The 15,898-nt window shown below is 34.7% G+C and overlaps 1 protein-coding gene and 2 long non-coding RNA genes across 6 annotated transcripts in view; 1 reads left to right on the top strand and 2 right to left on the bottom strand.

Annotated features, from left to right (window-relative positions):
• Positions 1-9,271, top strand: part of LOC141364412 (nucleosome assembly protein 1-like 4) — a 42,987-nt gene extending 33,716 nt beyond the window's left edge. Inside the window, exon 11 of the mRNA XM_073869099.1 lies at positions 8,545-9,271. Within this exon, the coding sequence (XP_073725200.1) occupies positions 8,545-8,548 (4 nt within the window). The 3' untranslated portion in view covers positions 8,549-9,271. The remainder of the gene's footprint in view (positions 1-8,544) is intronic.
• The window catches only part of LOC129434108 (uncharacterized), a 59,399-nt gene extending 45,816 nt beyond the window's left edge, over positions 1-13,583 (bottom strand). Inside the window, exons 1-2 of the long non-coding RNA XR_012370096.1 lie at positions 13,277-13,583; positions 10,344-10,449 (exon numbers count right to left, since the gene is read on the bottom strand). This is a non-coding gene — a long non-coding RNA (uncharacterized lncRNA). The remainder of the gene's footprint in view (positions 1-10,343; positions 10,450-13,276) is intronic.
• LOC129448696 (uncharacterized) lies at positions 2,151-7,608 on the bottom strand. 4 transcript variants are annotated; one of them, XR_012370093.1, is made up of 5 exons: positions 7,398-7,608; positions 4,807-5,242; positions 3,450-3,599; positions 3,270-3,358; positions 2,151-3,183 (listed from the first exon to the last, which is right to left on the bottom strand). It is a non-coding gene; the product is annotated as an uncharacterized lncRNA (long non-coding RNA). The 4 variants fall into 4 exon arrangements; XR_012370094.1 differs by lacking the exon at positions 7,398-7,608 and adding an exon at positions 5,765-6,389; XR_012370095.1 differs by lacking the exon at positions 4,807-5,242 and having other exon boundaries at positions 3,434-3,599; positions 7,398-7,604.
• Positions 13,584-15,898: the final 2,315 nt, after the last annotated feature.

Genomic DNA, 15,898 nt, shown 5'->3' with positions numbered 1-15,898 from the left:
TGACAATGAATTGCTTAAGTATTTACAATTTTCTCGTTGCCATTTTGTAAAAAAAATATATATATAAAATATATAAACAAAAATCTGTGGCCTAGCTATACTGTTTATTTCAAAATTACTGATAAATACATCATATAAATTCACAAAACACCATATAAAACCTAATGTGATCTTAATGTAGGAATACTCTCAGAAGAATAAAGTCACAAAAGCTGACACTGGGGTGGTGCCCTTTCAGAAACTACACGGAGTACCTAAGGAGTGCATATGGGTAAATATTGGTACCAAATGTGGATAAATCTGTGTGCATTGGTTTTGGAGGGCCACTGTCCTCCAAGTTTAGCTTCAACCTTAATCAAACACACCTGAATGACATTTCATATTCATCCTGCAGTCTTTGATTAGAATTTTCAGGTGTGGTTAATTAGGGTTGGAGCTACACTTTGCAGGACCAGGAATGCCCACCCCTGGGACCTTTTTAAAACGGGTAGGCAACATCAGTCTGGAGTGCTGATATCCTGCAGAGTTTAAATCCAGCTCTAAGCACACATGAACAACTTATCAAGGTCTAAAGAGTCATCTTAAACTACTTGTAGGCAATGTTTTATCAGGGTTAGAGCTAAAATCTGCAGGACATCGGCAATACCGACCTTGCCAACACCCGTTTTGAAGCGGTTCTGTCCCAGTGAAAGTTTTTGTACCATATTTCTGAGTGCATAAAACAGAAGAAAAAAGAAGTGTTATAAATGTGACGCAGCAGAGTTTGTTGTCTTTTATTATGCAAATACATCTGTGTATGTTTTACTGCCCTTTCACACCCAAGTGCCCAGTAGGCCTAAAACCTCTGTAAGAGGACAAAAGCCTATTTCAAAAGTCTGTAAATCAATGTCTAATTAGTGCATCAAAGTGAAAACTACTTATGCTGTGTTTACTAAATAATGTTGGACACACTTTTCAGACATACATGAAAAGGTAGTAGGCCTATACAGGCATTTTAAGACATGTTAACCATACCAGATTTTAACCTGCCCTGCCCCTCAAAGATGACATATACAGTAGTTTGCATAATGAACATATTTGGATAATCATTTAGTGATTAAAGGTAATATTTATTTAATTTTAATCCCTAAATGTGTTAAACTACATTAGGCCTATCCATAAGTCTCCATCATATTATTGCTGACAATGGGGAAACATGGTGCTGACATTCTCTGCTGAAAAAACAGCATACCAGCAAGACCAGCATATGTTGTGGTTTGGTGCTGGTTTGCTAGTGAACACCAGCTAAACTAGCCCCAAACCAGCATTAGCACCAGCTAAACCAGCACCAAACCAGCAATAGCACCAACATCCCATACCAGCAAGACCAGCATATGTTGTGTTTTGGTGCTGGTATGCTGGTGACCACCAGCTAAACCAGCATAGACCAGTATTCCCATGCTGGTCCGCATGCTGGTTTGATGTTGTTTTTTTCAGCAGGGTTTGTAGTTCATTGAAATGGTTATGCTTGAAATACAAGTAAAGGAAAAGTTTTCTCAGCTAAGAAACGCGTTATTGTTAGCTGATAGCATTTCAAGTGTAACAGTAGCACCAAAACATCATTTGCGACATGGAATACTTTTTTATATGGGTTAAAAGATGATTCATGTGGCGCTGCGAAAATCCAATTGTCGTATGACATCAAAGTATCGCGGGAGGGACTCGAAAACACGAAGAGCAGTCCGATCTCGCGGCACTCTGATGTCATATTGTAATTGGTCTGCGCAGCGAAAGAACACCATGACAACTTAGCTGACCAAAGACCTCCTGTCCATAAGTTTTCGAAAGGATCTTTTAATTTTATTCTGCTGAATTGACACGTGTCTATATGTTCTGTTTAATATTGATATTTTTTATTAAATATAATACTAACATTTTCGATGGTAGATCGATTTGTTTGGTTTGCCTGGCACATAGGCTACTGTGGACTGCTATCATAACCATTATCCTTTTAGGCTATCAAACATTTAGTCATAAAGCGTTGACTACATGTCAATCAAAGAAATGAGCCTGTGCAAATACTTTAATTACAGATTTTTATTCTAGAGCAATGAAGTTTGTAACATTAAATATACATATCATAATAGTACAATTTATGATAAAAAACAGGGTTGTTTTCACGTGAATTTGGTCAATTTTATTTGTCACTTTATGAATAACAATGAAGGCATTTTACAACACTGTCCAAAAAGTCATAAATGTTACATCAGTAATAATAACACTAATAATATCAGCAACGTATTACAATATCTAATATAAAAATGATTGGACAAACAATATAAAATTACATATTTTCACAACACCTTTGTAATGTAAATGTAAACAATGTAAAACATTACTAAGATAAACATCACAGCATACAGTCTTGTTTAATTAACTGAAACTAAAAAAGACAGTCTATATTTATGTGGTGGAGTCTATATACCGTATGTGATGCTTAATATTAAAGGAAAAAAGGTCAACTGGCAGTTTCAGTAATATACACAAGATAAAATACAGATATAATCACATAGATGACATAAGGTAACTTGGGACGTGGGGAAATAAGATGAACTATTTAACTATTGGGAGACAACTTTATCATTCTAAACAAGTTTTCATCCACTACACTAGTGAATTGCAACTTCAATCGATCACAAGGCCTAAGCCTAGTCCCAAACTAAAATGTATATTTGAGCTGTCTTAACAAAAAAACAACTTTTACTGACATATCTTTAAATATATCAGTGCCATAATTTTGTCTCAAGATGCACATCAGTAAGTTTATTTGTAAGTCACATTTTTAAAAGTAGTGTAAATGTCCAATTTTAGCTAAGGCATAATCCTGGTTTAACCTTGACCTTGTCTTTAAAATCTGACTTGAGTGTACACTTTATACTGACTGAGGAAACAATGACTTTTCATACTCATCCTCATCATCGTCATCATCACCACCACCACCACAATAGTGGATAACCTCCTCATCCATGTGAATTTCCCTAAAGTAATCATCATCTTTTATGTTCCCAAACAGCTCAGAAAAGTTGTCAAGCACAGTACAGTACAACTGGCGAACAGAGGAGATGATGTAGTATTGTCTTTTCTTTAGCAGGAAGTGAAGTCCTAGAACTCCACTGTCAGAGAGCCCACAGTCCTGGTCTGTAACTATCAAACAAGAACAACAAATATTTAGTAATTAATATATAATTGTAATCCATGCTCTGCAGAATTTAGAGAACCATACACTTTACCAGTAGGAAGCAGCAGTCATGGCTAATTAGCAGAGGTTTCATTTAAAATCTGCAGAGACCCCCCATGACCAGGATTGGTGACGACCGTCCTACAGCATGAAAGTAAAAACATAAATACACATTATACTAAATATATTTAAATTGGAATGAGTAACAAGACATACCATGCTCATTCCATACCCATGGCCATGCGTAACTCCCAGATGCCAGAATTGTATCAGCTGACAGCAGTTTTTCAGGTGCTGCCCTGTTGTACTCATCTATAGTCACAACGAATTTGGCCTTTTCCTCCTAAATCTTTCGGTGAAGTTTGTCTTCTCTCTTTTCCATCTTAAAAAACAAATGTGATTTGTCATAATCTGTACAGTTTAAAACTTTATCTTAAAATGTTATATAAATGCATTTATGTATGATACATACAAGTGAATGATCAAAGTATATTTTGCACAAATGTATGAATATTTAAATTAATGCTGTCCAGGGTTGAAATTTGTTAGATGTCGGAAAATTATTTAATGATTAACCTGTTTGTCGGTTGCTTCCTCTGCCTGATGCTATTATAATCATTTCACTCGCACTCTGGAGCCGCAGAGTGTAAGAAATTCAAGTTTTGATGGCATTAAAACAAAGCAACAATGCAACATACATGGTTTATCTTAAAAAGCATGGTAACTTCAATGCGTATTGTTTTAACTACAAATAACACAGTAGATCTATAGTTACTGTGGTAAAAGCATGGTAAATGCAACGCTTATCATGCTAGAGCTACAAACATCGCAGTAAATACACCCACCTAAAGGATTAGGAACACCATACTTATACTGTGTTTGACCCTCTTTTGCCTTCAGAACTGCCTTAATACTACGTGGCATTGATTCAACAAGGTGCTGAAAGCATTCTTTAAAAATGTTAACCCATATTGATAGGATAGCATCTTGCAGTTGATGGAGATTTGTGGGATGCATATCCAGGGCACGAAGCTCCCGTTCCACCACATCCCAAAGATGCTCTATTGGGTTGAGATCTGGTTACTGTGGGGGCCATTTTAGTACAGTGAACTCATTGTCATGTTCAAGAAACCAATTTGAAATGATTTAAGCTTTGTGACATGGTGCATTATCCTGCTGGAAGTAGCCATCAGAGGATGAGTACATGGTGGTCATAAAGGGATGGTCATGGTCAGAAACAATGCTCAGATAGGATGTGGCATTTGAATGATGCCCAATTGGCACTAAGGTGCCAAGGAAACATCCCCCACACCATTACACGACCAGCCTGCACAGTGGTAACAAGGCATGATGAATCCATGTTCTCATTCTGTTTACGCCAAATTCTGACTCTACCATCTGAATGTCTCAACAGAGACTCATCAGACCAGGCAACATTTTTCAACAATTTTGGTGAGCTTGTGCAAATTGTAGCCTCTTTTTCCTATTTGTAGTGGAGATAAGTAGTACCCGGTGGGGTCTACTGCTGTTGTAGCCCATCCACCTCGAGGTTGTGCGTGTTGTGGCTTCACAAATGCTTTGCGGCATACCTCGGTTGTAACGAGTGGTTATTTCAGTCACAGTTGCTCTTCTGTCAGGTTGAATCAGTCCATACCACACTCAAAATTGCTTAAATCCTTAAAACCTTTCTGTGGCGTTTAATCAGACCCAAAAGTCGCGCGCACAAAAACCACGCGCGAGGGAGAGATACATGGCGCAGAAAACTATTCGCACGCGGAAAAAGCATCCTCGCGAGAGCGCCCCTCCGCTCAGCGCGCACAAATGCAGTCACGTGAGCAAGGGTTTGGATGAGCACTTGCTCGACTCTCTCTATGGTCTCACAGCTGCACCACACGCGCTCGCTCGTGATTACTTTTGCGACTTTGGGGGCGGGACATTGACTGATGTCTCTGCATCTGTGATTGGTTGTTTGATTTGATTAGTGACATGCATGATCTCTTGGTCCACAATCCATCTCCAGTCAATCTAGGTAGAGAAAACATGTTTTAATATGATCATCATTATGTCGAAGTAGGTAATCTATGTTAAAACATTAGTCTTGTTTAAACCATGCAAACATAACCAAACAATATGCCCCTTTTTAAGGTATGTATTTTGTTTGTTGTTTAATATGTAGATAATTTAACAACCATATTATGGCAAATGAAATGAAACTCAAATACAACAACAGAGTAAAATTAAATGCTATTTTAACCCTGAAAAGATACAGAATGGCTACAAAAACTAATATATATATATATATATATATTGGAGTATATATATTTGGAGTTCAAATTTAGTTTGTTTATATATATGTACAGGACTATACTAAAGTTTGCTAATGCTAAGTCTGAACCAACTCTGTAACCTGACAATGTCAATATGTAGCCTATATTGCAGGATGATAAACAGTAAACAAAATATATAATAAAATTGGCATTATTGTTTGGTTTGCAGCCTATTGCATGGATCAAACAAGACAACGAATCACTGATTAAATCAACCAACCAATCATAGGCACGAAGACATCAGTCAATGTCCCGCCCCCAAAGACCCAAAAGTCATATTGATCGAGCGAGCGTGTGTGGTACAGCTGTGAGAGCATAGAGAGAGTCAGAGTCGTGCAAAAGCTCATCCAAGCCCTTGCTCGCGTGACTGCATTTGTGCGTGCTGAGCGGAGGTGCGCTCTCGCAAGGATGCTTTACACAATTGTGTTCTGCTTTTTAGCGCTCGAATAGTGTTCGCGTGCTCGTATCTCTTACTCGCGCGTGGTTTTTGTGTGTGCTGGGTCTGATTAAACGCCATACCTTTCTTTCCCATTCTGACATTCAGTTTGGAGTTCAGGAGATTGTCTTGACCAGGACCACACCCCTAAATGCATTGAAGCAACTGCCATGTGATTGGTTGATTAGATAACTGCATAAATGAGAAATTGAACAGGTGTTCCTAATAATCCTTTAGGTCAGTTCCCAACTTCAGTCCTCAAGGTCCCCCTCCCAAAATGTTTTAAATGTCTCCTTATATGAAACACCTGATTCCACTCATCAGTCCCGCTCCAGAATGTCCAAAACGCTCCCCAACCAACACACCAACAAGCCAATGAACCGAACCAGCCCCCACAAAATTCAACCACGGTTTTTACTACAATAAAAAAAAACATGGCCACTGCAGTAACTACAACAACCAGGGTCCAACCATGGCTTCCGAAAACCATGGTGGTCAAAACCACGGTTATTTTGTCGTTACCATGGTTTTCAAAAACCATAGTTAAACCATGGTTATTGTAGTTACAGTAACCATGTTTTTTTTTTTTTTTAATTGGAATAAAACCATGGTTAAATTTTGTAAGGGCTGATTCAGTTCATTAGCTTGTTAGTGTGTTAATTAAGGAACGTTTTAAACATTCTGGAACAAGACTGATGAGTGGAATCAGGTGTTTGTCAAAACCATGGTTGTTTTGTAGTTACCATGGTTTTCAAAAACCATAGTTTAACCATGCTTATTGTAGTAAAACCACGGTTTTGCTCATAGTAATCAATACACAAAAAAACATGGTTACTACACTTTTACCACAATAAAACCATGGTTAGTTTTCGTAAGGGAGGTGTTATATATGAAGACATCCAAAACATTCCGGGAGGGGGGGCCCCGAGGTGAGAGTATACACTGTTACCGTGGTAAAGCATGGTAAATTCGACGCGAATCGGATTTTAGCACGCAGTAGCCGAAATATACTGTTACCGTGGTAAAGCATGGTAAATTCGACGCGAATCGGATTTTAGCACGCAGTAGCCGAAACTGTTACCGTGGTAAAGCATGGTAAATTCGACGCGAATCGGATTTTAGCACGCAGTAGCCGAAATATACTGTTACCGTGGTAAAGCATGGTAAACTCGACGCGTATCGCGTTACCTTTATCCTAATATGACTATTATAAACTGGTCGAATCTGCATCACGTCACGTAAAAGCTGAAGATGGCATTTAATCGCTTTAGTTACGATGTGCTGATTTAAAATCATTTTGAGATACAATAAACCTAAGCAGAACTGACAGATATAAAACAGCGATTGAATTGAACACGTTTAACCTGATTTATATAGAGTAATAAACTTTATATCAAATTAAAGAGACTTAACTTACCAACATGCGTTGTTAAATCTCGCGATGTAATGTAATGCAACTCCTAATTATGTCACATGGAGTTCTTCTCTTTAGCGACCCCAGTGGACGTTTATTTTTCAAAACTGTAGCAATACGTACCTGTTAGTACATATTTGTGGTCCTGCAAAAAAGTGTACAGAGGTACGTATTTCCCATGAGACCAGGTTGGATGTATTTTAAGATATGGCATTGCAAGTTGTTTTCAGTTTGGGCAGCTCTTACATTTATTTTAGTCTAGGACTAGTCTAATCTGTAAAGTAAAAAAAAGTTTAATAAATATTTATTTAATTCAAGAGTGAGTGCAGGTGCAAAAGGGGAGCTGGGCTCTTTTCTAAAGCCCCCCAACCAAAAATCATGCGTGCATACTTAATAAACTTTATGAAATGCAAACTTTTACAAAGACAAACGTTTGTTTTAGTTATATAAACACACATTGCTAGACAGTTAGGGACCACAATCTAATCAGTATTTAAATAATATTTATTTTATATTGTAAACATTTTTATATGTAACATTTAATTATATTCCTCCAATTTTATGCATGTATATGTAAGAGCATAATTACAACGCCTTGTACAATGTGTAAACTTTAAAAAGTTAGCGAGATTTTGCCGGTTGTTGATGAGTAACAGCTGTGAATGATCACCGCGCTTAAGCAGCCACGTCACAGGAGAATAAGTGAACAGTGTCCCAATGTCAAGTCAGCTAGAGTCCTTACCAGTGCCCAAACCGGCATACACATTCTCAACATCGGGAGATTGGGAACGAATTGAGACACTTGCCGAGCAGCAACCGCAGCCTGCTAAAGTGATTGGTTGCGCCGCTCTAATTTGCCCGTGTAGAACGTTGCGTCGCATTAGTTCCGCTTTTGGTGCTCGCGTGTAAAATCAAAATAAATTTATACTTTTTATTTGGTCAGCACGGGGTGGCCACAGGGGTGGCCAGGGACATGTCTACAGAGGCACGGGCCACCCTTGGCCTCCGCGTAGAACCGCTACTGGATGTGGGTAGAATTAAGGTTGTTTATAACTTGTATGATGGTTCATAAACAGTGGCATGCCTGATGTGTAAATCTGTGTTGTCCTTATTACAGGCTTAATTCATTTCTCACTTCATGCGTTTCTAGGTAAGAGACCCCCGAGGGAATGTGGCCCCTTTTTCACCTGTCCTTTGCCTGTTTTTACATTAGTTATTTGTCATTCTCCTATGTCACTTTCACACAGGACATTCATGTTCACTAGGGTTTGAATAGCATGAAAATCACCAATGCACCACATTTAATTGGGTTTATGTGAACCTCGGTACTGAGTTTGTTGTTATTGTAAACTCAATTCAGAGTTGTAATACCACATGAATATCATCAGATATATGCATAACAACCACTGTGTTTCAGGTTTTGATAAATAGCTTTTGGTGGTACTCACAGTGCATTTCATATTTTCAATCATAGGACTGTAAACTGTATGGGGCCAAGCCTCCCAGACAACAGTTAAACCCATTATATTACTATATAAACAGGCACTGAAAATAATGGATCAGAAACCAATTATGTGGCACCACTGTCTGATTGTACAAAAATGCAAGCTTTTAAATTTTGATAGTTTTATCAAGTTCTCTTTTCTTAAACTGATTTTTAAATGCGTTGAAGGATCCTACCTTAGATCCTCACGTGCAAAATGTTTTTATTATTGCGTTTTTTTAGTTTATTCCTAATCATTTATTTACATAATCATTTTATAATCATTAGTTATCCATATAATTGTTTATTTGATTATTCAATATTATTTTTATTATTATCCACTTCATTATTATCATTTTTATCATTATATTTTCATTTATTCATTCATTATTATATTTTATTATACTGTTCATTCATTCATTGATTCATTCATTATATTTCTATGTTTCATATGTCTTATTGATTTCATTGTTCAGTCTTATAGTGGGCTCACATTTGTAAAGTTTCAAGAGCTGTTCTGTCTGTGTGTAAACAGAGATAGATAAAGAGAATGTTTATGAAAGCCCAAGGTCTAAAGGATGATGTTGCAGCTGAGCAATTTTAATATAACAGTGCATGCTGTATTTATGTGTATATGAGGTTTGAACATTGAGACATATGCAACTGAAACTAAGCTGTCCATCAATAAAACTCTGTTCTATAATTCGTCTCACGCCTCTATTTATGCTCTCCTCTAGCAACGATTGACCTTTTAACTGACAGATGCCTGTTAAACAAGTAAACTTATATTTTCTGACGTGATCTGGCTGGATCGTTTTTTATTTTGTCTGTGGTGTGGAGACCAGATCTAACACATGACTGTATATAATACATTTTTTACTTATTACGGTTTTTCTCAGTCTCTTTGGAGCATTTCTCAAATTAGAAATTAATTTTTCAAATCACTTTATTCAACGTCGACATCATCAAGTCAGTTGTGCACAACATAAAAGCAAATTCTCATTGTTTTGGACAAATTGCAAATGCTTTAATACAATCATGCAGATTATTATAATAATTGTCCAATATACAATTTAGCATTAAAAATTGTGAATTCATCACAGTTTACATGAGAAAATACTGACACTTATAATAGTGCAGGTACACTTGGTATATTAACAACATTTTGACCATCTTGTTCATGAACAATGACACACATATTTGCTATTTTGATGGCACTGACATCTTGACTGATGTAAAAATTTACTTTTGAGAGATGAACAAAGGATTTTGAACAAGTTACAGGCTTTTGCAGGACATCCATAATGTTTATTTTTTGATTTTTGATTTTGTTTGTTCATGTTAGTCGATGGATTTATTAATGTTAATGTTAAAATGTTACCAAATATTCGATAAAAACTTTACTTTGACATTAAAGCGTGTGAATGACAATGTTTTTTCTTTGAAATGTAATAAGTTTTACTAACCTTTTACAATAAAAGAGAAGAGTTGAGAGAGATGAGAGTTTGGTGTTGCTCTTTGTTGACTGATGATGCGTCACGGTTGTCACGGCAACTCAACTCTCATCTAGAACTTCATGCAGAAACACTCAACATTAATATACAATATAAAAATACAACATAATTCACTATAGCACTGCTTTCACTGGAAATAGGATGAAGTCTCTTTTTTAAAATGATTTTAAACATTTTTCCTGAAAGTTTTAATACACTGACAATATTTTGATTATCCAATAGAACTTGAAAGGGGCGTCTCAAATCACACACTTATGCACCATTCTAAGCCATTTTCTACTATAAATAGTAAGTAAGTAGTGTTCACACTAAAAATACCCAAAAATAAAGTGTACTTCAAGTATGCGGATGATGCACTCCAAGTGCACTCCACTACAAGTGTGCAACGCTGTACACTTAATGCAATCAACAGTCGCGGCTTCCTATACGGCAAAAAAAAAACATTTCTCTGGCCAAAAATATGTTTTGGTAAAATGTAAAGCTTAATTTAATTTTTTTATTTGAAAATATATGTAGTTTAAACCTTTATATTTTAACATATATTTTAAAATGTATTTTTAGAGGCAATTTAACCTATACAGGAAAAATTTATATTTTTCCTGTGCAAAATATAAAAGTTTTATATAAGTATGTTTACAATAAAATTATAAGTATATTTTTGCAGTAATTTAAACATTTTTGAAACTTTTATATAATGGTGAAAAATATAATTTTGTAAATATATTCCAAAATATATTTCAGCAAATATGTATTTTTGTCCATATGGCTTTGCTTACATAATGTAAGAGAGGCGGGGCTATCATACGCAGTAAAAGTAAAGTTAACCTGCGAGACGGTCTGACGCTTTCTGAAGTCATGTTGAACAAAATGATATTACAAGAACAGTACAAATTGATATTCATGAACTTGAATTGTACTACAATATAAATTTGACATCATTGCCCTCATCTGGGTAACGCTTACACTTCTGTTTAGTACAAAACCATCAAGTGTTTCATTTGGGACGATACTACTCTTCTAAAATTCATACACTAGATGGGTGACTGCATAGTGCATAGTTTAAGTGCACAGTGTATAGTATGTCATTTAGGACAGAGCTTATGAACAGTTTTCACTTCATGATTTGAAAAGAAGACCAAACATCATGATTATGCGTCATTAGCAAGTCGTTTCCCATTGGGCCCATAGTCAGTGACCTTTTAAAATAGTTTTAGGAAATTTGTCCAAACTTGAATTAAAATGTTTTCATAACCCTATAAAAAGTCATTTATAAAAGTGAATAAATTACCATTTTCAATTTTCTAGGTAAAATGTCATTGTGGTAATCGTACATTATACATTGTATATTCTATTTTGAAACATATTTTAGGTTTAGCTAAGTGCCTTGTTTGTTTGTATAATGATATTTTGTGTACACAGCCACCCCTATACAAATCCCTGGCTCCTGCTTTGTTTACATTTCTGCAAGGAATTATTCTCATTATTTTAAAAACCCTTATTTTGTCATTTAAAGGGATAGTTCTTATGTTCACTATTATGTTGTTACAAACCTGTATATATTTCATTGTTCTGATGAACACAAAGGAAGATATTTTGAGAAATGTTTGTAACCAAACTGATCTGAGACCCCATTGACTTTCACAGTATTGCTTTATTCTACTAGAAGTCAATGGGGCCTCAGATAAGTTTGGTTACAAATATTCCTCAAAATATCATAATTTACAGTACAAATACAACGTAACAAAACACGAAAGGTTCACTGTATAATGTGAAAAAATCTAATCTCAACTCAAAATGTTCTCCTGATGTCCCAGGATGTTAAGCAGATTCTCATCCACAATCACAACAGATATCTTTCCTCGCAGATAATCCCTCATAATGTCTTATACAGTCATCTTACACTTCACACAATCATTCCCCTTCAGCAATTTATCAATTCAGTTCACACAAAAACAGATTATGATAAAAAGATCAACCATTCTGCATCTCATGACTTATGTGATGGACTAATTTCTCAATGTTTTGAGGTGTAAGACTATTCAACAGAAACCATTATAATGTACTTTGACAGAAAAATTACATTAGCAATTAAAAATGTAGCAAACAGCAAGTTCACATGATCAAGTGCATGATTGTATCAAAGCATTTAAAATTTGTCCAAACAATGAGAATTTGCTTATATGTTGTGCACAACTGACTTGATGTGAAGGTTTAACAACGTGTTTTAATAAAATTAAATCTGATCTGAGAAATGCTCCAAAGAGACTGAGAAAAACTGTAATACATTTCTCTCTACCTATTATCCCTACTGAATAATCCAGCTAAGACCAGCTTAAAAAGGGACCAAAACACAGTTAGACCAGCTTGCTACACTGGCAAAACCAGCTAAAACCAGCCCACCTGCTTATGCTGGTTTTAGGAGGGGTTTTTCAGTATGTATGGTATAATACAAACAATAAACCCTAACCATTAGTGTATTTTTCAGTGTTTTATTAATTAAATCTAGCTTCTGAGCTTTTATAATGGATGTTGTTTATTTATAAGTCACTTGTGATCGTTTTATTGTGTCTGTGCTGCCATCTAGTGACTCACGAAAATTGTTTAACACTGATTTTGCTGTAATTACTTAGCGAAAAGCGATTTTACTATGAAATCGTACATAATACTAATTTTAAATAGAAGAGTTAAAATAATTCACTTCAGTGTTGGGGAAAACGCACGAACTGCAGTTAAAATCACTTAATTTCTTCTTTTGCTGGAGATACAGCTCAATAACAAACTTGATTTATATGATTGTTTTGCGCTATTTCTTTGCAGTAAGCAATACTGCATTTAAAGCGACTGCTATAAGCAAACACCATAAAAGTTTAATAAAAGACAAATACCTTTTGGAGGATAAATCCAGCAGCTGTCAGGAGGCGCGAACTTCACATGTGACGCATGAACGACTCGTGCTGTTCCACACGCGATGACTTGAGCGTGGGCTTTATGATGTCACAATATTAAAGCGTCGTGTCAGGGTGACCTTGACAACAGAAATGACTTCAGAAGTTACAAACATGAACTCTTTACCCGCCACTGACTAGTTATCTAGTCAATTATTAAGAGCCATCGCTTACCCGCCAGTAACATAGATGCAGTAGGTGGCGCTGTTACCTATCTTATAAAACAGCAAATCAAATAGGGTCATTACCTGTGGTGCCTACATTATAGCAAGAAAAAAAATCACAACGGGATATTTATTTTCTCTTACACTTTTTCTCAAACTATATTATTGCTACGAAATTAATATTTTGGAGTACAATATAATGAGAGAAATTAATTGTAAAAGTTTGGTTTGAAACTAGATTTAATGTTTGACTGGTTGGTTAAATGTTTTAATTTGTTTTACACTGCAAAAGATGATTTTCAAGGAAAAAAAATCTTAGTATTTTTGTCTTGTTTTCAGTAAAAATGTCAAAAAATTCATAAATTAAGATGCTTTTTCTTGATGAGCAAAATGACACAAGAAAATAAGTCAAAAAAAATCTGCCAGCTTTTTTTGCTTGTTTTATGCACAAAATTACTTACATTTGATATTTTTGGTCTAAAAGCTAGACTTATTTTTTTCTTGAAAATATTTTTTGCGGTGCAGTCATTACACTGCAAAGAAAATTCTTACTTTGTATTTTTGTCTTGTTTTCAGTACAAATATCTAAAATTCTTAAATCAAGATGTATTTTTCTTGATGAGTAAAATCACCTAAGAAAATACGTCTAGTTTTTAGACAAAAAAATTAAGGGGATTTGTCCTTAAAACAAGCAAATAAAAAGTGGTAAAGAAAGACTTTTTTAACATTTTCTTAAAAAAAGAAAAAATGTCTTACCTTTTTTTGCTTGTTTTAAGCACAAATGAACTTAAATTGTATATTTTATTTTCTTAGGTCATCTTGCTCATCAATAAAGTACATCTTGATTTAAGAATTAGATATTTGTGCTGAAAACAAGACACAAATACTAAAGTCATTTTTTTCAGTGTAGAGAAGTGTGTAGTTTAAGGAGGTTTTGGATCTTTCCAAGTATGATGCATGCAATTTTATAGTGTATTTAAAGTTTGTATTAAACTTTAACATCTACACTGCAAAAAAATATTTTCAAGAAAAACTTTTCTTAGTATTTTTGTCTTGTTTTCAGTAAAAATATCTAAAAATTCTTAAATTAAGATGCTTTTCCTTGATGAGCAACGACCCAAGAAAATAAGTCTAGTTTTTAGACAAAAAAAATCAAATTTAAGTGATTTTGTGCATAAAACAAGCAAAATAATCTGCCAATGGGGTAAGCAAATTTTTCTAGATTTTTTTCTTGAATTTACTGTTTAAGAAAAATGTTCAAGATTTTTTTGTCTTGTTTTGAAATTTGATATTTTTGGTCTAAAACTAGACTTATTTTCTTGGGTCGTTTTGCTCATCAAGAAAAGCATCTTATTTTAAGAATTTGTAGATATTTTTACTGAAAACAAGACAAAAATACTAAGATTGTTTTTTCTTGAAAATAATTTTTTGCATTGTACATCTTTGATTTAAATATTAGATATTTGTGCTGAAAACAAGACACAAATACTAAAGTAATTTTTGCAGTGTAGAAGCGTGTAGTGTGTAAAGAGGTTTTGTATCTTTCCAAGTATTATGCATGCAATGTTATAGTGTATTTAAAGTTTTAGTTTGTATTAAACTTTAACATCTAACAATGAGGCATCATTGCTGTAGCAGTCAAACACAATCTTATAATAATCACCTAGCAATCTAACAATTATCTATCTAGTTGTCTGAATAAGTATTTCATAAATATTCATATTAAACAGTAATGTGCTAACATCTTAAAGTTTTTTACTCAGTAACTTGAGAAAACTCGTGAAACTTGATTGTGAAGCTGAAAAGACAAAATATATCTGCACAATTATTTTACTTTATTACATCCAACACATTACAGCAAACAAACAGCATTTGTCAACGTACATCTCATACAACGTTAAGCACATCACAGATGATATTTAATTACTTACAGGTAAAAGTCATAACATCACAACTAGTGTTTATCAAACTCATTCCTGACACTGCTGTAAACGTGACAGGTTGTCGAGTAGTCAGCACAAGGGCTGGTGACGCCATCTAGTGGATTATTTTGATATCTAAAGTATTCGAGCGTGCTTTCTGTCCTTTACATAGTAGGGTATTACCTATAAATGCATGATACTACTCACATAAAAATACTTTTTTTTAATTTGTGCTGTTGAACCATCACATAGTAATTTTTTTAATACTACAGTACTACAGTTCATCAATTTACTACAGTTAATGCTACAGAATACTATAGTATACATTAAGAGTGTAATGATTATTACAAATATACTACAGTATACCACAATAAACTATAGTTTACTATAGTAAATGCAAAACTATACTACAGTATTTACTGCAGTTCATTAATTTACGATAATGAATGCAACATTATGCTATAGTATACATTAAC

The sequence above is a fragment of the Misgurnus anguillicaudatus genome, chromosome 6 (genome assembly GCF_027580225.2).
Source record: "Misgurnus anguillicaudatus chromosome 6, ASM2758022v2, whole genome shotgun sequence".
NCBI lineage: Eukaryota > Metazoa > Chordata > Actinopteri > Cypriniformes > Cobitidae > Misgurnus > Misgurnus anguillicaudatus.
This window is presented reverse-complemented; position numbering and strand designations above follow the sequence as displayed.